The 24,135-nt window shown below is 35.1% G+C and overlaps 1 protein-coding gene and 1 pseudogene across 1 annotated transcript; one reads left to right on the top strand and one right to left on the bottom strand.

Annotated features, from left to right (window-relative positions):
* Nucleotides 1–2,027: 2,027 nt before the first annotated feature.
* On the bottom strand, nucleotides 2,028–3,274 carry LOC124927904 (GEM-like protein 6). The gene is made up of 4 exons (XM_047468409.1): nucleotides 2,968–3,274; nucleotides 2,820–2,888; nucleotides 2,458–2,732; nucleotides 2,028–2,358 (listed from the first exon to the last, which is right to left on the bottom strand). Exons 1-4 carry the CDS (start codon nucleotides 3,068–3,070, stop codon nucleotides 2,164–2,166), a joined length of 642 nt encoding a protein of 213 aa, XP_047324365.1. The 5' UTR covers nucleotides 3,071–3,274; the 3' UTR covers nucleotides 2,028–2,163.
* A 9,135-nt stretch (nucleotides 3,275–12,409) lies between these two features.
* Nucleotides 12,410–13,748, top strand: LOC124924711 (annotated as a pseudogene).
* The last annotated feature ends 10,387 nt before the right edge of the window (nucleotides 13,749–24,135 follow it).

The raw sequence follows: 24,135 nt of genomic DNA on the forward strand, positions 1-24,135 counted from the left end.
TTTTACCTAATTTGGGTTTTCCACGTAAAATCTTGGTGTCCTGTTCTCTGTTTGTTTGATTGTTTGATTGTTTGATGCTCAATTGTTTTGGCTGCCTATTTGATTACACAAAAAGGAAAAAGAATTGTTAGATTTTGTTGTTGTTTGTCTATTTCTGAATTGCTAAACAGGTGCTATTATTCGATTTCTACCACAGGTTCAAATCTTTCCGTTGTTTGATGACTCATGTTTGCCTCATCCACATAAATAAAAGTGTCATCTCAAGTTAGCATTAGATAATGGATGTATTTTTGAATGTGTGTGTGCCCTTTCATATTTGGTACTGGTCAGTAAGATTTTCCAAAACTAGAGAAGGCAACTTACTAGACTTTATTCCTTCAACATTTAGTTTTGCTGAAAATAAAACTATCATTTCAGCCTTGTTTGAAATCATTCATTTAGATTAAATTGAAATAAATTTATATCTCATCATCAACAAACAAATGTTTATTTAAACCCACAAACATCTTCCGATCAGATTGTGATTAAAAAAAATCCCAAGCAAACAGAGGTAGGCTGATTGGGGGATGAGATCTCGAACATGCAATCCAGAAATAGCAACAAAACACATGGATATGTTGTGTGAATGATAACTTTTGAGGTGGCATTATATATGTGGGGAGGGGTTTTGGTTTTAAAGGAATAAATAGAATATTCAATCACAGAAAACCACTTTAATTTGGCCTTGGGTGGGTGGGTGGGTTGGTGGGGGCTTGAAATAAAGATTTATATGTGATTTTAATTTGCAGACTGAAAAATATCAGTTATGAAAGAAAAAATTACATAATCCTAAAAAGTAAGAATTTACATTCCCATTGATAATACTTCGAGAACGAAAGGAATAGACAAGTTTTTGAAGAAAAAATTATAGGTTCGGTCATCTCAAAGTAATAAGTAATGTTACACGCGTTTGTTTCAATCCGAAAAAAAAGGTTTTATACATTTGATAAAAGTGGAAGAAAAGAGAGAAGAGATAAATTATTTAATTTTTTCAACCAATCAGATTACGCCATGTCAATCTTCACCCAAATTCCCTACCTAATTTATAATACAGCTTTACTTTTTCTAAGTGTCAATGTTAGTTTAAATATGAAAATGACATTTACTTCTTTCTATTTTACTAATCTAAAAAAAGACAAACTAGTCTAATTTAGATTAACTCTTAAAATAGTAGAGCAATTACAACTTACAAGTTTATAAATAATATTCATTTTATTTCATTTGAAGAAGAAAAAAAGTTATTACATTTATAAATTAATTATTATTTATTCAAATAAATGAATTTATTTAATTAATATTTTGTAAATATGACTTTTTTTTAGTTTTTTTTTTTATATTTTTTAATTTTTATAATTTCAAATAAACAAACAATTTTAACTTCTTTCATTTAATATTCATGTTTCAATGACATTAATAATATATAAATTCTTTTTGTTGACATTAGTTGGGTTGAATTCATAATGGTATGATAGCCACAAGAATGAAGGCCTACCCATAATTCTTTAAGCGATTTGGATCGGTTTCAGGCGATCTATTTGCGAATTTAACTGAACATTTGTATTTTAAGCACTAACTCTTTCCATTTGAGTTATCCTAATGGGTTAGATCGGTTTCAAGTTTTTTAAATAAGCATCTACAATATTTTAATTATGTAGGATTTTTCAAATGATTAAGAAAACCAATACTAATTTTCAAGCAGGGAAAAGAATGAGGCTCACCCAAATGTGTTTGAGGTGCATTCTCTATTTTTCTTGTCTATTTTTGTTCTGTGAACATCATTTGGAAGCTCGTATACTAACTAGTTCATAATGAATGATGATTTTCAATTTCAACAACCAAAACAAATGAATTTACAGTTCTTATGATGCGAAAGCTTAATGATCTAAGTTTTTGTAAAGAAGCTTACCAAAAGAGTTGTTGAACTCTTAAGTCATTTTTCAGGATAAGTGTGAATACTACAACAAATTACAAAAACTCCCATAAAATTCTATTGGTATAAATTTGTCCTTAGAATGCTTATCATTAGTTAATGATAGCCATTTACAAAGAAGATACTAAAAAATTCTTGGTACTACACAATATATAATCCTCTAGAGAAGAAGAAAATTGATGATCTTCTAATGACTATTGAGTGAGTTGAAAGAAATGAGGTAAAGATACAGCTTTTAGAATGCTAATGTAGGTCTTCTGATAATTGAGAAATCCCATAAACCAGAAATCACAGTTATCTACAGTAGCAAGTTCGATATACTTCTGCGATGGTTTCTCCTTGTTTTGACTCACAATCGTGCCCTTTATCTTTCCTAGAGGTATTGATACCTGTAATAGGATGTATATGAATAAGTTAACCATTCAATACTCCAAAAATTTATTGTAAAATGAATCGTTTGTTTCATAGAATTCAAGTTTGTAAGTCACCTTGTAATGGGCTCTGGCTGACATTCCATTTGGAGACTTAAATTTGATTGATCTTTCACTACAGAAGGAAATTCTGTTGGTTGTGATAAAGAGAAGACCAGCTATAGGACCAGCTGTTGTGGAGATATAACACTGAGAAGCCTTTAAGATTTTCTCCCCATTTTCAACATTAAACTTATGCTTGAAGACTTTCCCCACTCCACCATTTTGAACAATTTTGGCTCCTAAGCTTAACTTCCCTTTTACTATTGCACTTATATTGGATCCTAATTTTACTGAAAGAAATTACATAACAAATTTCATGAGAATCTTGATTTGTATAATGAATATATGGAAGGAATTGTTGGGAGGAAAGTATTTACCATGGTCTAGAATGCTATTTACTGCATGAGCTGCTCTTTCAGTTGGTCTTTTCTTTCTATTTATTACTACTGCAAATATAGTCAAAAGAAACATCAAGAAAATGGAACCAAGTATAATAAACCTGGAAATTCATAAAATAAAACTTACTCTGATTGAACTTCAATGATCCCACATGATGATCAAGCAAAAGCCTATTTGAGCTGATGGGAAATCCAGTGAAACTTTCAACAGTCTTCATGAGATTCTTCATCTTCGACAAATTAATTCAGTGGTCGCGTAGGATTAGTTATTATCGGAATGAAGTATGAACAAAGGACTTGTTCTTGGAGTGGGCAGTTGGGAAGATACATATACTTTATATGGGGTGGTGAAGAATTTATAAAGGCATGGAAGTTGGTTATGAGATTTCAGTTGAATGATGACTCATATTTGACTCATCCACATGAATAAAATCCAGCTTTTTTTTGTCATTGATGACTGTTGTTTCCTTTTCATGCAAGATTTTCCAAAGCTAGGGAGGCCAGCTTAATGGACTTTAATTTATAACATTTAATACTCAAAAATGAAAAAGGCAAACACACATGTGATAAGTACTTTGCTGATTGGATTTATTGTGTGCATTATCACTTTTGAGGTGGCTTAGACTCTCCAATGCCATCATTAGGTGAACAAAAATAAAGTGAGTCCCCACTTCAAATTAATTTGGTCATAAAATAAAATTATCACAACCAGAAAGAGCATTACAACATTTGCATGTTATCAAGGAAAAAATTACAAAGTGTTACACTTTATATTTATAATATTATGGATGACAATGGGTACCCACTCGCTGGATTTGTGTCGGGGATGGTAGAGAAATGAGATGCATGGCCAGGTTCATATCGAGGATGGAGAGTGGGCGAAACCAGTCTTTGATCTAAACCTGAGTTTAATTTTTGTTTTATTGCATTTATTTTAAAATATTTTTGAATATGATGTTTGAATTGTTTTAAATTTTTATATATTTCTAAAACAATTTTATTCTTTTGAGAAACAGACATAAAAATATGTAATTTACAAACATTTTAAAATAAGTTACTGGTTCTTTTGGCTCAGGTAGTTCCAGTAACTGGGGTGGCTCAGTACCAAACTACCCATTAGGTATCTTCGCGAACCGCATTTCTTCGGTTAATTCTTTAAATAACAGTTTAAACTCTATCAAGACCCTGTCATAATAGAATCAAATTGTATGTATGTGTATTCTATTCTTTAATTTGTCTTGTGGGCAATATTACAGTATGCAATCTTTTATATATTTTCAATTATTCTTCTCTGTATTGCTTGTGTAATCTTTCATATATTTTCAAATGTATTAATCATTTTTATTTGGAAGCTCTTGTATAAGTTGTTCATAATTAAAACAGATTTCTTACTACATAAAGCAATATAGTCTTAATTTGTCTAAACTTGTCATTAGAATACTTATCAATAGTTAATGATATGAAATTTCTTGGTATTGTACAATAGTATAGTCTTGTTTATAAGAAGAAAGAGTCCAAAAACTAAAAAATTGATCTTCTGATCATCAATTCTGGGTGAGTTGAAAGAATTGAGGTAGAGAAATAGCTTTTAGAATACAAACCCTTGATTTTAATTAATTCTTGGAATGATCAAAAACTAGTTCTTGAAGTGGGCACTATTTATAATTAAAGACCATATGGAATGGAGGAGAATGGCATGACAGTTGGTTCCATGCTTTTATTTGTTTGATGACTCATGCTTGCCTCATCCACATGAATAAAAGTGTCATCTCAAATTAGCTTTAGATTAGATAATAGATGTCTTTTTGTCTGTCTGTGTGTCTTTCCATATTTGAACTGATTAGTAAGATTTTCCAAAACTGGGGAATGCAGCTTTACTAGACTTCATCCCTTCATTTTTTTCGAACAATTTTTTTTTTTAATTTAATAATATAGCACGATCCCACAGTCATAAGTGTTTCTTAGTGGAAATCAAAACACATGGATATGTTGTGTGAATGATAACTTTTGAGGTGGTATTAAAGGAAGAAGTAGATTTTTCAAATGTGAAAGAATTGAGGTTCACCATAATCTTTAAAAAAAATCAGTCAGCACTGGGAAGCTCTTACACTAACCAGTTCATAATATATAAATGATGATTTCAAATGAAACAATTCTTATGATGCTACATCTTAAATACATATTATTTACGCGCACTAATTATGACTAATGAGCTGTCGAATTCTTAACTAGTTTTCAGCATAACAGTTTGAATACTACAACTAATTACCAAAATTCCCATAAATTATATTGGCCTACATTAGAATGATTATCATAGTTAATGATGTCCATTTACAAAGATACATAGAAAAATACTCTTTAAAGAAGACTAAACTAAAATGATCTTATGATCATCATGCACATCTAAGTGAGTTGAAAGAAATGTTGTAGAGAAATAGCTTGTATAATGTATTGGTAAGTATTCTGATAATTGAGAAATCTCATGAACCAAAAATCAAAGTTATCCACAGTAGCAAGTTCAATGTACTTCTGCGATGGTCTCTCCGAGTTTTGGCTCACGATCGTGCCCTTTATCTTTTCTAGTGGTATCAATATCTGCATAAGATATGAATCAATCCACCATTCAGTATTCATAGAATTTAATTTATACTATAATGGTTTGTTTATTTTATAGAACTATAAGTCTGTAATTGTCACCTTATAATAGGCTCTGGCTGACATTCCATTTGGGGACTTGAGTTTGATGGATCTTTCACTACAGAAGGCAATCCTGTTAGTTGTAATGAAAATAAGACCGGCTATGGGACCAGCTGTTGTGGAGATATAACACTGAGAAGACTTTAAGATCTTTTCTCCAATTTCAACACTAAACTTATGCTTGAAAACCTTCCCCACTCCACCATTTTGGACAATTTTGGTTCCTAAGTTTAACTTCCCTTTTACTATTGCACTTATGTTGGAGCCTAGTTTTACTGCAAGCAATTACATACAATTTTCATTAGCAAACAGTTAATTTTATGATTTATTTAATGAGCATATGGAAGAAATTGGTGGGGAGCAAAAAGTATTTACCATGCTCTAGAATGCTGTTTACTGCATGAGCTGCTCTTTCAGTTGGTCTTTTCTTTATTATTACCACTGCAGATATATTCAAAAGAAACATGAAGAAAATGGAAACAAAAATAATAAACTTGAAATTCTTAAAATAAAACTTACTCTGATTGAACTTCAATGATCCAACATGATGATCAAGCAAAAGTCTGTTTGAGCTGATGGGAAATTGATGCGGTGCGAGTCGAAGAGGCGTTTATGCGAAAGTTGCAGCATCCGAAAATATCTCGCAAGTGTCAGATTTCGACGATTGCCTAGTGTTTTTCGGGCGGAAACGTTTAGGGGCTCAAAATCGCATTTTTTTATTAGTTTCGGGTGTTTTTTGCAATTTATTAAAAGTTGTTTATTTCTTTTGCAAGCTAGGGTTTGAGTATTTAAAGGATCTTAAAACACTTTGTTAGGGGAAGATTATTAATCAGAAAACGAGGTTTCCTCAATATCTATCAACGTTCGGTATTCGTAAGAATCAACGAATCTTGATAAAGGTTCATCCTAGCCACGCACGCTGCATCAGTTGGTATCAGAGCCCAGTCGACCCTGAGGTATGCTGCCCCGAAGACAGCCGCGCAACCCTACCCCTGGTGCTGATGATGGTGACCTTGCTGAGTTGCGACGTGAAAACGCTGAGTTTCGCCGTGATAACGACGATTTGAGGCGGCAGGTTGAATGGTTGACGCAACGGATGGATGCATCTATGCACATGCACCACCCTGAAGATGATGTTACGATGACAGATGAAAACCCTCTCGGTGGTCTTCGGAATCGATCCCCTGAACGCCCCAATCATCGCTGGGAGCAGGCTTTCAGGGTGGACATCCCTAAGTTCGATGGTAGTCTATCACCGGAAGAGTTTATTGATTGGCTTTCTCAGGTTGAAGAGATTCTGGATTTCAAGGAAGTTCCTGCAGATCGTCGTGTACCCCTTGTTACGATCCGCTTACATGGTCGTGCACAAGCATGGTGGCAGCAGTTGAAACAGACACGTGTTCGTCATGGTAAGGCAAAGCTCACGAATTGGGACAAATTCAGGAAGCATATTAGGGCTGCGTTTCTACCATATAATTACGAACGTAACCTGTACCAGCGGTTCCAGAATCTTCGTCAGGGTTCTCGTTCCGTGGATGACTATTCCACTGAGTTTTACACCTTTGTGGCTCGTGTTGACCTGTCTGAGTCCCCTCTCCAGTTGGTTTCTCGCTATATTGGTGGCCTTCGCCTCCAGTTGCAGGATATTTTGAATATGTTTGATCCCTTGACTGTTTCTGAGGCACATCAGCGTGCTTCACAGGCTGAGAAACAGCTAGCCAGGCGCGGTTCGGGTAGCTTTGGAAAACAGGTTGTCCCCACTAGTGGCATTGGTTCTTCTTCCCAGTCGGCCCATCCCACCCCAGCCCCCCCTCGCGGCACTACAGCCCCCCCGCAGGGACGTCCCGGTGGCTTGCGTTGTTTCAATTGTGGTGAAGTTGGCCATCGCCAAGCAGAGTGTCGCAACCCAAAGTCCACCAATCGTGGTCTTTTTACTGAGGTGGATGATCCTGACTCTGCTCTTCCTTCAGATTCAGCCCCAGTGTATGATGTTTATGATGATGAGGCAGCGGAGGAGTATGTTTCTGGTGATGTTGGCCCCCTTTTGGTGATTCGTCGATCATGTTTAACCCCTCGTGCTCCTGACAACGAGTGATTACGCAATAATCTGTTCCATTCCACTTGTACCATCGGTGGCAAAGTTTGCACCTTCATCATTGATGCTGGGAGTTGTGAGAATGTGATTTCTGAGGTTGCAGTTTCGAAGCTGGGTCTGTCCACTGAATCTCATCCCAAGCCTTATCGCTTGTCCTGGCTGAGTCAAGGTACGGATGTTACAGTTTCGAAGCGCGTACTTGTTAATTTTTCCATTGGTTCCCATTATCGTGATGCTGTATATTGTGATGTGGTTCCTATGGATGCTTGTCACCTTTTACTTGGTCGCCCTTGGCAGTTTGATCATTCTGTTATACATGATGGGCGTGCTAATACCTACACGTTCTTATTTCATGGTACCAAGATTGTGTTGATGCCAAATCAGCCCAAGAAGGGTGCTGCCCCCACTCATCATGTGTCCCCCCCTGCCACATTGTTGTCTCGGGGTCCTTTTCAAACCGCCATGGTCGAATCAGGCATGGTGTTTGCTCTATTTTGTTCGCTGATTACCTGTGGTGCTAGTTCTGAGGTGTCTATTCCAGTGCAGCCGCTGTTACAGGAGTTTGCAGATGTTTTTCCTGAGAATCTGCCTTGTGCCTTGCCTCCTTTGCGTGATATCCAGCATCACATTGACTTGGTTCCAGGTGCTGCCCTACCCAACCGTCCTCATTACCGCATGAGTCCCAAAGAACATGAAGAGTTGCGTAGACAGGTGGAGGACTTGCTGGCTAAGGGACACATTCGAGAGAGCCTTAGTCCCTGTGCTGTCCCGGCCCTTCTTACCCCAAAAAAGGATGGGTCTTGGCGTATGTGCATTGATAGTCGTGCTATCAACAAGATTACAATGCGTTATCGGTTTCCTATTCCCCGGTTGGATGACTTGTTGGATCAGTTGGGTGGTGCTTCTGTGTTTAGCAAACTGGATCTCAAGAGTGGATACCATCAGATTCGTATTCGCATGGGTGATGAGTGGAAGACTGCCTTTAAGACTCGTGAGGGCTTATATGAGTGGCTGGTTATGCCGTTTGGTCTGTCGAATGCTCCTAGCACCTTTATGCGTGTGATGAACCAGGCTCTTCACCCTTTCATTGGGAAGTTTGTAGTCGTTTACTTCGACGACATCTTGATTTACAGTGACAGCGAGGTAGCACACCTCTCCCATCTTCGTGAGGTGTTATCTGTTCTCCGGCGTGACAAGTTCTATGCTGCTTCCTCGAAGTGCACATTTCTTACTGATTCTACCCAGTTCCTCGGTTATGTGGTGTCTCGGGAGGGCCTGAAAGTGGACCCGAGTAAGGTACTGGCTGTCAATTAGTGGCCCCGCCCCTCTTCGATCACTGAAGTTCGCAGTTTTCATGGCTTGGCTTCCTTCTATCGGCGTTTTATTCCTCACTTTAGTAGTGTTACGGCTCCTATCACTGATTGTATGAAGGGGGTTAAGTTCTTCTGGACGGATGATGCCGAGGCTGCCTTTGTTGAGATCAAGCACCGACTCACTTCAGCCCCTATTTTGGTTCTTCCTGATTTTTCCCAGCCATTTGAACTACATTGTGATGCTTCGAAATTGGGTATTGGGGCTGTACTTAGCCAATCTGGGCGTCCTGTTGCTTATTTTAGTGAGAAACTGTCTAGCGCTAAACTTCGTTTCAGTACCTATGATATTGAGTTCTATGCTATTGTCCAGGCAGTCAAACACTGGCGTCATTATTTATTTCAGCGGGAGTTTGTCTTATATACGGATCATGATTCCCTCAAGCATCTTGGTGGTCAGGACAAGATTTCTCATCGTCATGCTTCGTGGGTCTCTTATTTACAGCAGTTTACTTTTGTGATTAAACACAAGGCTGGTGTGTCTAATCGCGTGGCTGATGCTTTGAGTCGTCGTCATGGGCTGTTGGCGGAGATGCGTGTCCATGTACCCGGCTTTGATTCGTTTGTGGACCTCTATCGTGATGATCCTTTCTTTTCTCAGGTCCTCATTCGCATCCAACAGGGGGATTCGAGGGACTTTGTCTTGGAGGATGGGTTCCTTTTCCGCGGTGTACAGCTGTGCATTCCAGATTGCAGCCTGCGTTTGAGGATGATTCAGGAACTCCACAAAGAAGGCCATGTTGGGCGTGATCGTACCTTCCAGCTTCTTGCAGCTTCTTATTTCTGGCCTTCAATGCGCAAAGAGGTGGGGCGTTTTGTTGCTCGTTGTCGTGTTTGTCAGTTGGCTAAGGGCGCTTCGACTAATGCCGGGTTATACTTGCCTCTGCCTATTCCCACTCAACCATGGTCTGATGTCAGTATGGATTTTGTCCTTGGGCTGCCACGTACCCAGCGTGGTTCTGATTCGATTTTTGTGGTGGTTGACCGATTCTCGAAGATGGTTCATTTCATTCCCTGCAAGAAAACCTCTGATGCTGTGGCTGTTGCACAGCTTTATTTCAGGGATGTGTATCGCCTTCATGGACTTCCTGCCTCCATAGTTTCTGATCGGGACACTCGCTTTGTGAGTCACTTTTGGAGGAGTCTTTGGCGTTTGGTTAATACTCAGCTGAATTTTAGCAGTGCCTATCACCCGCAAACTGATGGCCAAACTGAAGTTGTTAATAGGTCTTTGGGGAACCTTCTGCGCAGTTTAATTGGGGATCATCCTAAGGCTTGGGATCTGAAGCTGCCTCAGGCCGAGTTTGCTCACAATCATGCTGTTAATCGCTCCACTGGTTTCAGTCCTTTCCATGTGATTTACGGGCTGTCTCTGCGTGCTCCTCTTGATTTGTTAGCGCTGCCCAGCAAGGTGCGTCCTCATTCCACTGCTGCGGATTTTGTTGGTCAGTTGGCTCAGGTTCATCAGACCACTCATGACCGCTTGGTTGCTGCTACTGCCAAGTACAAGGAGAAGGCTGATTCGAGAAGGCGTGCTGTTGATTTTGAAGTTGGTGACTTTGTGTGGGCTATTCTGACTAAGGATCGTTTTCTAGCTCATGAATATAGCAAGCTTGCTGCTAAGAAGATTGGTCCTGTTGAGATTGTGGAGAAGATCAACCCCAATGCTTATCGTTTACGCCTTCCCAGCCATGTGCGTACCTCTGATGTGTTCAATGTGAAGCATCTTGTTCCTTTTGTGGGTGAGTCTTCTTCTGATGAGGATGATGCGGTTCCAGATTCGAGGACGAATCTTTTCTACCCTGGGGGGAATGATGCGGTGCGAGTCGAAGAGGCGTTTATGCGAAAGTTGCAGCATCCGAAAATATCTCGCAAGTGTCAGATTTCGACGATTGCCTAGTGTTTTTCGGGCGGAAACGTTTAGGGGCTCAAAATCGCATTTTTTTATTAGTTTCGGGTGTTTTTTGCAATTTATTAAAAGTTGTTTATTTCTTTTGCAAGCTAGGGTTTGAGTATTTAAAGGATCTTAAAACACTTTGTTAGGGGAAGATTATTAATCAGAAAACGAGGTTTCCTCAATATCTATCAACGTTCGGTATTCGTAAGAATCAACGAATCTTGATAAAGGTTCATCCTAGCCACGCACGCTGCATCAGAAATCCAGTGAAACTTCGACAAATTAATTTGGTGGTCGAGTCGATTAGTTATTATTGGAATGAAGTATGAACAAAGGACATGTTCATGGAGTGGACAATTGGGAAGATACATATATTTATAGGGGTGGTGGGAAAAGGCATTGAAGTTGGTTATGAGTTTTCAGTTGAATAATGACTCATATTTGCCTCATCCACATGAAAAAAAATTCAGCTTTTTGGTATATGATGATTGTTTCTTTTATTTGATCTAAGATAACATGTTATCAGTATTTTGCTGATTGGATATATTGTGTGCATTATCACTTTTGATGTGGCTTAGACTGTCTATTAATGCCATCATGTATTTTTTGAAAAAGCATTATTTTTTATTTATTTTTTGAAATCTAATGACATCATGTTATGATGATGGGATTGATGGTTTATATTTAATTATGTGAAAATTAAAAATGCCTGAAAAAATTAAAAAAAATTGAATATTATCTATTTTCACATAATCCTCTCTTCTACTCTAGCGGTAATAAGAGATTGATACTAACCCTAAATTCCTTGGTTTGAGTCTGTTTGACGACAAATTTTGCACCTGTTTAAGTTTGTTTGTGAGTTATATATTTAATCCGATTTTTTCTATTTTTTTTAATTTTTTTTCAAATAGAAAAAAATCCCCACCTAATAAATCAATAAAATTTGCATTTTATATTTATAAAAATTAGATAATAATAGATACCCATAAACATGATACTATTATATACCGCTCATGATTTGTGTTGCTAATTTTGTATTTATTTATTACCAAAGTTTACCTCACTTCCTAGTCTATTATGTAACAATGAAAAGTCTTTTTAAAAAAAAATAGAAATTCATGTTTAATTTAACATTATCTCTAATATGACAACTTTGAAGAATTTTAGTAAGAATCACTTAAACAATTTTTAAACTTTATTTTTTTTTAGTGAAATCTCAGATAACTTTTGATCTTTGACCCTTCAACTTTATTTACATAAAATAAAAAATAGATTTATGTAGATTATTTCCTATTTAATTGTTAAGGGGTGGTGATTTTCATTGTTTTTAATTCTTTTATCAACACTAATTAATGCTTGAATCCATTTTTTTTAAGAACAAGCATGAGATCATTTAAGATGGTTTTGACTGGTTGTTTTTTCTATATTTTCTTAAGCTCTTGCCTTCACATAATTCTTCATTTACTTTAGTTCTTCAACACATTCAAAATATAATTATTTGAAATTATTTATGGAAGAAAAGAAGATCATCAAGACAAGAAATGGTCCTAATTTAGTTTTACATGAGGAATGTCACAACAAGTTATTGACACAAGTAATTGATGGGAAGGTCCATAGCTTGTCACCTTTGGTTATAAGTCCATGCATCTTTAGGGTTCACGACGGGCTTCGAAGATCCAATCCCGATGCCTACACGCCAAAGTTGATCACTATAGGACCTTACCATCGTGGACACGACAACCCCAAGTTTTCCTCGATGGAAGAAACCAAACTTCGATACCTACGTTCCTTCCTCGAAAGAAGAAGAGAAAATAGCGCGGGGAGGTACATTTTAGCCTTGGATAAATTGGTCCATCGAGCTATAAAAGATTTTGACACAATCGAGTTCCTAAAAATGATGTTACTCGATGGTTGTTTTATCATTGAGTTTGTACGAAAAATATCGGAGATAGATGATGATAGATCAATAGATCCTATCTTCTCCGTTGATTGGATGAGGATCCAAGTATGTCGCGATTTGTTATTGTTAGAGAATCAAATTCCTTACTTTATTCTCGTCGAGTTATACGAAATGAACGAGGAAATTAACATGAATGCGAATAAAGAAGTGGAACCTTTCATGAACATGGCAATGATGACTTTCTCGAGTATGTTCCCAAAGATATGCCCTGTTTCGATATTCTCGCGATCGTTCAACGAACGAGATATCAAGCATCTTCTCCAATTGGTCCACCTTCTTTGTCGCCCTCCATCTGAATTGTCGCGACTCGAAGGTGGCGCGACTTACAACGTGTTCGACCAGATGCACAGCGCAGTCGAACTCCGTGAAGCCGGAATCCATTTCAAAAAGGCTGGAGAAGTTTACGCAGGCATCGAGCTTTTGGACTCGATTTCATTAACCGACGACACAAACTTGTTCGACATCAAGTTCAACAATGGCTTGATGGAAGTACCGTCGTTCAAAGTCGACGATTCGACAGAGATTTTTCTACGAAATCTCATCGCATTCGAGCAACATTACATTCATGGATCAATTGATTAATACGGAAGGAGATGTGAATGCGCTTCGAATGAAGGGGATCATAGTGAATCTGCTAGGAGAGGATGAGGAAGTGGCTAGACTTTTCAATAAGCTCGGTGAAGGCGTGATAACTTCGCCGTGCTTCTTTTACACTGACGTGTGTAGAGAAGTGAACGATCATTATCATAAGATTTGGAATGTGGTTAAGGCTAGATTGAGGCATGATTATTTCAATAATCCATGGGCAGCTGTCTCAACTTTTGCGGCAATTTTACTCATCATTCTCACAATCATCCAAACTATTGCATCTGTGTTACCTCTAATGTAATGAATTTATATTATAATCTTTGAGTTTTACCAAATTTTAGAACATAAAACTTATTAGGGTATAATCGAAAAAAAAAAATCATCATTTCTTTTTATTGCAAAGTTACGTCTTCACATTTTTTACATTTTTTTATTGTTGACAATGTCCGTTCAATTATAACAATTGAAACACGTAATGTCAAAAGAAGATTAATTAATCTAATCAACATAAATTGATCGAACCATCTTTTATTAAATCGAGGATCTTGACTTTCAAATTTTATACACGTAGATACTCCAACATATTTGGTTCATATACAAGACATTATTTTTAGATGTGAATGTCTTATCTTATATCGTTTAATAACATCTTATTTACATATACGTTTTTATTTTCAGATTTGGTGCAATACAAATAGAGGGTGAATGATAGTTTGTTGTTAAAAGATGAAATTTAAACATTTTTAATAGATTAATTTTGGATTATAGAGACGGTAGATGGATGAATGGTTTTCACTAATTTGACTATCTGTTTAAAAAAAAATGAAGATATCAATGTATTTAATTTCTTTGCAACAAATTGATGTTCCATTATTTTAAATATCCGTACACTATTTGCTATAGATTGTTATTTTGAGTAAGTAATTTATCAAAACAATGTTTATATTGGATTATAAGATAAACTCAATTACTCAAGTAATTGGAGTAAGGATGAAAAAGGAGAAGAAAGTAAATAGAGTGAACATTTTTTTAAACACTTAAAACACAAGGATGAAAAACTAAAAATGAAAAAAAATATTATAAATTCCCAAGGTTATAAATTCACTCAAACTTATATAAAATCAGTTATAAATATCTTATACATCATTATAAATAAATTTATGATTATATCGTAAAATTATGGAGAATTATTGTTAGAAATAGAATTGATGAGCAATACCAACAAATAAGATATAAAATAGGGAATAAGTGAAGTAGAAAATAGGGAATAAGCAGAATATAAAAAATAGAGAATTATGGGGTAATATTAACTTCTTATATTCATAATATATATTTTTTGGGTGGGTTTAAATTTACCTTAGCTCTACCTAATTTATTTCTATAGATGATCGGTGGACCATTTGACTCCAAATGAATTGTAGGTAGTTCGGTGATCGCGTCTATCAATACGTTTACTAAAGTACGACAATTATAATTCACTTTATTTTTTATTTAAATTTCTCTATTTTTGACGATTTTTTTTGGTTAGAATGGTAGTTGATCGGAGATGAGGCAGAGAGGGGTATTTATGTCTCGTCCCTATTCTTCCAAAATTCCGTCCATAATACTAAAATTTTCATCATATTATAATATATTATATAAAAATATTTTATATATATTTTTATTATAAAAAAAATATGGTATAAACAATGTTAATTCTCTAAAACCGAATTAGACAAAGATGGTAGTAAAAAAAATTAGAAGTAGAACGGGCGGGAATAATAAATGAATTTCTTGTTCTGACCGCTCCATTATCATCCTTATCAATAACGTTATAATTGTGACGAAAGAAGATGTCTAATAGAGAAAATTGGTGTTAACGGTTGGTTGAACTTAATGATTTTCTTGATATTTGATCTTGTTACACTAATTTTATATTTTATTAATTTTTGTTTTTTTTTGTTGTACGACACTAAAATTTACCACAATTTATAAATATTAAATAATTAATTTGAATAAATAAATTTAAAATAGTCAAAACTAAGGCCAAAATAAAATTATATAATTAGTTGGGTTAATTATTGAATTAATTAACCCCAATTAATTAAGGCCAAAATAAAAATAATAATAATTTGAGATAAAAGTTGTGTTCATCTTATCTCAAATTAATTTTAAAAGGCTCAAATAAATTAAATAAATAAATTGGAATCAATGTTGTATTAATTTAAATCTCATATTAATTATTTATATAACCCAAAAAATATAAAAAATAAAATAAAATAAAAAATATGTATGTCTATTAATTCTTTTATATATATTTTGTAGGTTTAAAAATAAAGTCAAAGAAGTGAAGAAAAATTCATTTCAAACAAGTTTCAAGGATGGAAAAGGGTTATGATCCAATATAACCGAAATTAAAAAATAAAAAAAGATGCAGCATACCACCGAATTAGCGCTCAAGAATCATCCAACAAACATCATCTAATACGAACATCATCTAATAGGATTGTTTGAGATAGAAATTTCAGCTTGGTTGTCAACAAATACATCTATCAATCTCCTTGTCTCAAACTCATATCAATTAGTATTTTCCTTAGCCATAAAGTTTGATTTGCTGCAGCAGTAGCAACAATGAACTCTGCTTCTATTGTGGATTGTACAATTATCACATATTTCTTACAACACCATCAGAACACTCGTAAACCAAAACTAAAATAATCGCCCGAAGTACTTCTCATATCATCAATAGATCCAGCCCAATCAGTATCTGAATAACCTTGTAAAGAACACTTCAAACTTGTACTAAACTTAATGCCAAAGTCGAGTGTTTCCTTAACATATCTGAATACTCTCATAGTTTCTCTAAGATGAGTTTCAATTGCACAATTAGTAAATCTTGACAAAAGACTTACATCATGCAATATATCAAGTATGATTGTTGTCAAGTACATGAGACAACCAACCAACCTTCTATAGAGACACTCATCAACTTTATCAGCTTCATCATTTTTGCTCATTTTCTCCTTTTGACACATAGGAGCAGGCATTCTTTTGCAATCTTTCATTTTGAACTTCTTTAAGGTCTCTTTGGCATTGTCAGACCTCAATGCCTGAATCTTGTAGCCACTTTGAGCTTCTATCCACTATTTTTGAATCTAAAAACACACCAGTAACTTCAGACTTGAACTTGTAAAAATAGATCCAACACATCCTTTTATAGTCATCAATGGAAACTATGTAATACTTACTCTCATTCAGTGAAGAAGTTCTGTGAGGCCCAACAAGGTCTGTATGGATCATTTAGCCTCTCAGTTGTTCTCCAGGTTGTTTGCTTGAAAGGAAGTTTTGATTGCTTCCCTAATTGACAAGCTTTATATTCTGGCAAGTTAGATTCTAATTGAGGCAGCCCCTTTACAAACTTTTTATTCTGTAAATTCAGCACAACATTATGATGGAAATGGCATAGCCTTTTATGACAAATCTCAGTTTGAGATATTGTAGCTGAATAGGCTGATTGCTCCTCCTTTAGTGGATCTAGTTCAAAGATTTTCTCTTTCATGCTGACTTTAAACACATTCACCGCATCTCCATCTTTAATTAGGCACTCCTTGCCCTCAAAAATCACCTTTAAACCTCTTTCGAGTAATTAACCAACACTTAATAAATTGTAAATTTTTGTCGGGCACAAATAACACATCTTTAATCAACTTAGTAATAGTACTTGAGGAACTGTCTATCCCCATACTCCCTTTTCCCTTGACTACAATATACTCTCCATTGTCAATTTTGACTTTAGAGTTGAATGATGTGTCTAGTTCCTTGAAGAGGCCTCGATCAAAAGTTATGTGGTTGGTAGAGACACTGTCCACAAGCTAGTTATTACTTGAGCTATTTTTTACAAAACAAGTTGCCACAAAGAGCTGCTCCTCCTCTTGATCTGCAACTTAAGCCACATTTCTTTACTGAATGTGACTTGAGTCACATCCTTCTACTGTAGATTAATTTTGTAAATCTTCTCGTGATGTCCCATCATATGAAACTTCTCACATTGCACATATGGCCTTCTCCAGCATATAAAAAGTGCATGACTTTTCTTCTCACAATACTTACAAGAAGGAAAATCTGGTTTAGAACATCTACTTGTGCTTGGATAATTTGAACATGCACTTTCCTTCTTGTTTTTCCAGTTTTTCTTCCATTTATCACTTTGGCTTGATTGCACTTTTGTTGGAAATTCTCCTTCTACAAGCCCTTCATTCCTCATCAATATTCTATGTTCTTGTGCTTGAAGACACTCAAGATTTATGCAAGACTGAGTTTTGACAAGTCTTTTGTGTTCTCTAATGAGGAAATGGTAGCCTCAAAACTTTCAGAACAGTTACCAACACCTTTTGAAATAATCTGGAATCAGGAAATTCAGTGCCAAGCAATCTTACCTTGTTGAAAATTGTGAACAATCTGTTAAAGTACTCCTCGATGGTCTTTGAATCATTCATCTTCACCATCTCGAATTCCCTAATTAAATTAAGAACTTGCATCCCCTTAATCTTTTTATTTCCTTCATATTCTTCTTTAAAAAAAATCCAGACCTTAAATGTTGACTTTATGGTCATTATATTGATGAAAATCTCAGTTTACACAGTAGAAAACAGAGTAGCCATTGCCTTCGACTTCCTTGTCTTCTTCTCTTAGTGATTCTTTATATGTGACAGTGTTGGATTATCTTGTAATTCTGGCACTACATACTCCTCCTTAACAACTTTTTAAAGATTATTTTACATCAGATGAGCCTCCATTCGGGCAGCCCAGACATGGTAATTGTTACCATTGAACACATGTGATGCTAATTATGTAAATGCTATATCTTAATCCATGGAAATAGATAGATATTGTGGTGGGTTTCTCTCACTCACAGATCCCTCAAGAAGATAGCTCTAATACAAATTTGTTGGTTATTTTGAAATAAGAATATCTTTTAGTGTAGAAGAAGAGATGGAAGGGACAAAAGAAAAACTCTAGTGAGAGAAAAGCTTTGGAGATTTCCGGCGACATTATCTTGAATTTCTTTCCCAAGTACGTGCACATTCTCATATTCAAACAAAAATCGTGTTGAAATCAAGATTGTCGGCACAGTAAACATAATTGGCACGTTCGGCACAGTTGCTCGGTCACGCGATTTAGTTGATTTAGTAGCCAGTTATGGATAGTGCCGACCCAATATGTTTGAAGGCCTTGTGCGAGATATCAAATGCGGCCCTAAGTACTCCAAAAAAAGAAAAACACCAAAACTACAAACATAATATCATAAATAAATATCTACGCATACCAACAATTAAGATCACAACAACAAAAAGATAAAAAAAAATCAAGGCAAATTTTATGGTAAAGCTTATTGAATTTACTTCAATAACAAATGCTCTTTTTATATTGTCTTCAAAAGGAATGACCAAAAATCTGAAATCTATTACAAAGACACGACATGCAATACAATTCTACTAGAATTTTACCAATTTGAATCAGCCAATGCAATACTATTTTCTGAAAATTGATCTTCTTGCACTCTTATATGCGAAATCATCAATTAACCTATCATAGTCAAGTTTTTCCAAAAACTCATGTTCAATAGAAATAAAGCCAAAGCATTTAGTCTTTCTTGTGACATGGTCGAACGCAAGTAAGATTTCAATATTTTTAGCTTTGAAAAGCTTCTTTCAGCTGATGCTACTGTCACTTGAACTGTTAACATAATTCTATATGCAAGACAACTAGTAGGATAACAATTAGCTCTTTTCAAGAAATTTAGGATTGCACTAGTTGAATCAAGCTCATTTGGTAAATGTTTTTTTTATTAGTCCCAATTCATTTAATAAATCCTCATCGTTAATGTTAGAAGTGTGTCCATTCTCCAGCTTCTTCTCAAGGTTATTGCAGCTACTTTTTAGATTAACAGAATCCAAGGACTTTAGCTTCTCTGCCGTAAATAAGAACCCAAATGTCTCCTCATATTTCTCATATTTCTCAAACCTTTTCTCCAATGAACAAATTGCTTCATCAATTATGTATAAAAAGTAATAAATTTTGATGGATTCTTGACTTGATTTTCGATAGGTGGTTCAGATGGCTGATTTTCAGAGTTAATCTCATCAAAATGTTTTTTCTTAAGAACTTTTCTTTTCTTTTTCTTCTCTTAAAACACTGGATCAATTCAACAGCAATTTCTTTAGCACAATTCAACGCATTCTCTGGGTCACCCGCATGATAGGCAGGAATACTTACCACTATACTACAACAACTTGTTAATTTTTTTATATATATGTATATAATTTATTGGGTGGCCCTACATTTTTTGTGGCCCTGTGCAAGTGCACATCTTGCACAGCCAATGGGCCGGCCTTGGTTACGGGAAACGTGGTCAGAGTAAAGATCGTCTGCACGTCTGGCACGTTCGGCACGATCAGCACGACAGGTACGTCTAGCACGTTCGACACATTATGGAAAAATCGTCTAGGGTTTGAATAAGGTCGTTTTAAGATTGATGTTTTGACTTTAATCCCTTTTTTGAAGTCTTATTGGAATATGGGTAAAATTAAAATAACAAGGCCAAAGAAGTGCAGGACTTTGTTCTTACATGAGTCAAAGAAACTACAGCGAAGGAAATGAACAGAATAGTTGAAGAAGTTATTAACAAAAAAGTGCAGGAAAGTAGTAAAGACCCAATTGCTATCCAAAAGCCTTTGTAAAATATTGTAGGGATCAATGAGAAGAAAGAAGGAGTTTGGATGATAGGGTATAATCGAAAGGTCAATTTGTTTGAACTAAAAACCAAATCATCAAACTCCGGATGCATGCTAAGAAAAGAGAGATTGTATTTAGAAAGGAAAAAAATACAAATCACAATAGTCAAACTTAACATTCATTATCTCTAAGTCTGAAATTTACTAAAGAGGAATGAATATGAAGTGATAGTAAAATGGCTTATTGCAATAATGAAGGATTTAATGAATGCTTATAAATCAAAGACTTATACTATCAGAAGTAATTCTACGTGAAAATCAATGAAGTCTGAAAAAACAACATTGGGAAAAAGGCTGGAGATCATGCACACAAAGCAAAATTTTACTTGGACAATATACAAACAAAAGTGGAGGTACTGAATTCTCCCTTTGAATTTAAATTGTCTTCCGTAGAATAAGAAAATTATGTTTGAGAATGAGAAAATATAGTGGTGGGAAACTACATAGAAAAGAATAGAGTTTCTTTCATAGTCACCAAAGAGGCACTTATGAAGCAATGGAAGGAAAAGGGACTAGAGAAAATTTCAGCAAATGTACATGATCTCTACTCTCTGAAATTTAAGAAATGATCAAGTCTGGATGAAATTTTGAAAAATGGACATACATATATTGGATCCAACTGCATGAAGTTTGAAAGTTGGTATGAAGATTTGAACCTATTAAGCAAGCCTAAGGAAACATCTCAGATATGGTTCAAACTTTGAAATATCCCTGTACACATGTATAATGTAGAAGCTCTTAGTCATTTTATAAATTTATTGGGTAAACCATTATTTATGGACTCAATTACTGAAGAGGGAGAACAATTTTCCTTAAAAAGAATTAGTATTGAGGTGCATTCTCGAAGCACATTTCTAGATAAAATGACAATGGTTGACATGAAAGGAAAATATACTAGGAATCACTTATGTATGAGTGAAGACCATACAATTGTTCATTCTGTAATACTTTCCAACATGTCAGTACAAAATGTGCTCAAGCTAAGGAAGAAGAACAGAGAATACTGAAAGACTAGGAAGAAAAAATGCATCAAAATAAAATAGATGAGTCTAACAACAAAGAGCAAAATATGGAGGAAGAGTAGGAAGTTGAATCCAATGAGGACTCTAAAAAAGAAGAAAGCAATGTGATTAAAGAAAAGAGGGTAAATGAGACTTTGATTAAGAAGAGGATAAAGGTTGTAATGAAACAGATGTTGATAAAGAAGAATGAAGTTAATTTTCAAACAAGTCAAGTTGTAGTAGAGGAAACTAAAGAGGAAGATACTTAGACTAATCAAGTTGAAGCAGAGGATACCAAGACTGATGAAGAGGATACCAAAACTGATGCTGAAGAAAACATAGGCAAGAATCCTGAAATTCAAGTAGATGACAACAAAGATAAGAACATTGAAGTCCTGTAAAAGAACTCTTTCTATCATAAATATTACACAATGGGAATAAGAAAGCCTCATCATATTCTTCAATTCAATCTCCTTACATCGCAAAAAGGAAAAGGGGAAGAAGGTTTATTGAAGCAACATGTTTATATAGAAATAAACACTCTGATTGGGGTAGTTATGATCTTTTTTTTGTTTGTATTTTTTTCATTAATAATCTATGTTGTTTGTTCTTGCAAAAGCTATTAATAAGTTTCTTTAGGGTCTTTTAAATGTCATTCTTTAATCATAGCTAGGTTTGTCTAGTTTTGATTCTTGAGCCTCCCACTTTTGAGATTTTTAATGAAATGGTATCTACCATTTTCCACCAAAAAAAAAGAGATGGGAGGGATAACATTGTAAGTTTTATTAATCTGAAATTATTTAAATATTACTAAATAACTAGATAGTGGAATTAAAAAATAGGGAACATGGACATGATCTCCTAGAAACTCTCCTAAAAACCACTTAACCGCTAACTAAAACTAAATTACTAAAAATAAGAAAAAATAAAAACAAATTCAAACAAGCTTCAAAAATTTCAAAGAGAGTGCATTATAAGCTCACATGATAATTTCCTTCTTTTAGTATAATTACAGGGAAGATAAATTTCTTTGTTTGATAATGTCAAGAAACTTAATCCATCAAAACCTTTCTTATAAGGTTTGTTAAAAGTGCATAAATTGTTGTAGCATATTCACTCTCTATAATTATTTGAGAAACTACACAACATTATATAATATTATACCGCCAAACTCTTCTAATGAGTGCTTCTGTAATTCATTATTGACTTTGCATATAAGTATAACATTATCAATTTGCTTAATTTGTATTTTAAAATTAGTTATATCATGGATTTTGTTGAATTGAGGCTAAATGAAATTATTTTTGTAGTTGACTTACTTCATATACTACCTATTACAAGGGATAATAACGCAGCGTAATTTTCTTAACTTTTTCACCCCTTGCATGCATGCTTTGCGCATCAAAACAATCAACCAACTCCCAAGGATTATTTCTTGCACATAAATAAATAGGTTAACTCATAATAATTAATAAGTATGCAGGAAAGAGAACACACACAATTACGGGTTGCACACAACATAAACACTCACTAGCTGGACAGTATTTATCTACCAAAGTCCATTTATCCGTCTTGTGCAGCTCAAGAGTTATATTTATAGCCAAAGAATAACAAACTACCTAAGAAAATAACCAACTCGGGGTGTGGGGAATAACTACCAGGCAGTTGCTGCTGAACGTGGGTCCTAACTGTCAGTAGTGAGTCATAACCGACCACTACTCTAGGTCCACGTTCTCCATCGGTCTAGTTGCGCCTCAAACTGTTGGACGTAGGTATAACTGCAAGTAGTGGGTTGTAACCGTCCACTAGACCCACGTTTTCCATCGGCCCAACCGCTGCTGACTTTTTCTGCCACATCTGCCCATTATGCCGACATTTCCGGTCTTCAACCCATCATTCCGATATTTCTAGGTCCTCAACCCATCATGCCGATATTTCTAGATGCCCTGTTTGTTCGTCACCGATCCTCTTCTAACCGTCACACCAGTTGGCTTCGTCTTTTTCGTACTCTATGCACACATTGTCTCAATGCGCTGACCGTTGTCACTCTTATGCCCACGTCGCACGCACACGACTCCTCCTAGGCATTTACTCGGTCCTGGAAGTCCGCAATCATGCCACAACAAACTTTTGGCTTCAACCTTGTGTCTATGTCGCACGCACACGACTCTTCTTCGGCACCCTTCTCTCCGTCCTGGAATTCCGCAATCATGCCACGACAGAAGGTTGTTGTTTCAGCCCTTCTCATTTCTGGTGCCATGTCGCACACCCACGACTCTTTTTTAAGCACCTCTCGGTCCTGGCCATCCACAATCAAGCCAAGACTGAGGCCGTATATTTAAGGTTGTAACACTAACCAAGGATAACATTCAATCTTAAAAAATAGTTACTTATTCATTTTAAATAATGTTTTAGTTACAAACTTTGATTACATAAAGGATTTGATTGCTAAATGTTGTGTAGTACTAGTGTTTACAGTCATTTGTAAACTGCACATCAATTTTTTGTTATAATTATTTTTACTTTGACAAGTTCGATTACTTACAACTAAATTTACATTGTGATGTCTTATAAAGATTATTTGTTTTTGTTGAATTGCATATGTATATATTGTTGAATTACATGAATGTGCAAATTATTATTGTTTGGAGTGACAAATCAAGTCTCTTAATATCTATGGGCTTCAATCATTTAATTAGATGGATTTTAAACACAAAAATAAGTTATTTTAATATACATGAATTAACTTTTATGTGAATTGAATTGTTGTTTATATTTTTTTAGTTGATATTATAATATTTTTAATCATAATACTTAGTATTTTATATAAAAATACTGTTAAAATTTAAATTAAATCAGCTGTGAATATTAAATTTTGGCTAATTAAATGCTAATTAAGAAAACAAGTCGCTAG

This window comes from Impatiens glandulifera, chromosome 2 (genome assembly GCF_907164915.1).
Source record: "Impatiens glandulifera chromosome 2, dImpGla2.1, whole genome shotgun sequence".
Classification (NCBI taxonomy): Eukaryota; Viridiplantae; Streptophyta; class Magnoliopsida; order Ericales; family Balsaminaceae; genus Impatiens; species Impatiens glandulifera.

What these genes read in the sequence shown, in the direction of transcription:
- LOC124927904 (XM_047468409.1), bottom strand. Translation starts at nt 3,070, where the DNA reads ATGAAGAATCTCATGAAGACTGTTGAAAGTTTCACTGGATTTCCCATC. An exon ending in AAATAGCATTCTAGACCATG is followed by an intron (nt 2,733 to 2,819) that starts GTAAATACTTTC and finishes AATTTCTTTCAG; the next exon opens with TAAAATTAGGATCCAATATA. An exon ending in CAGCCAGAGCCCATTACAAG is followed by an intron (nt 2,359 to 2,457) that starts GTGACTTACAAA and finishes ATCCTATTACAG; the next exon opens with GTATCAATACCTCTAGGAAA.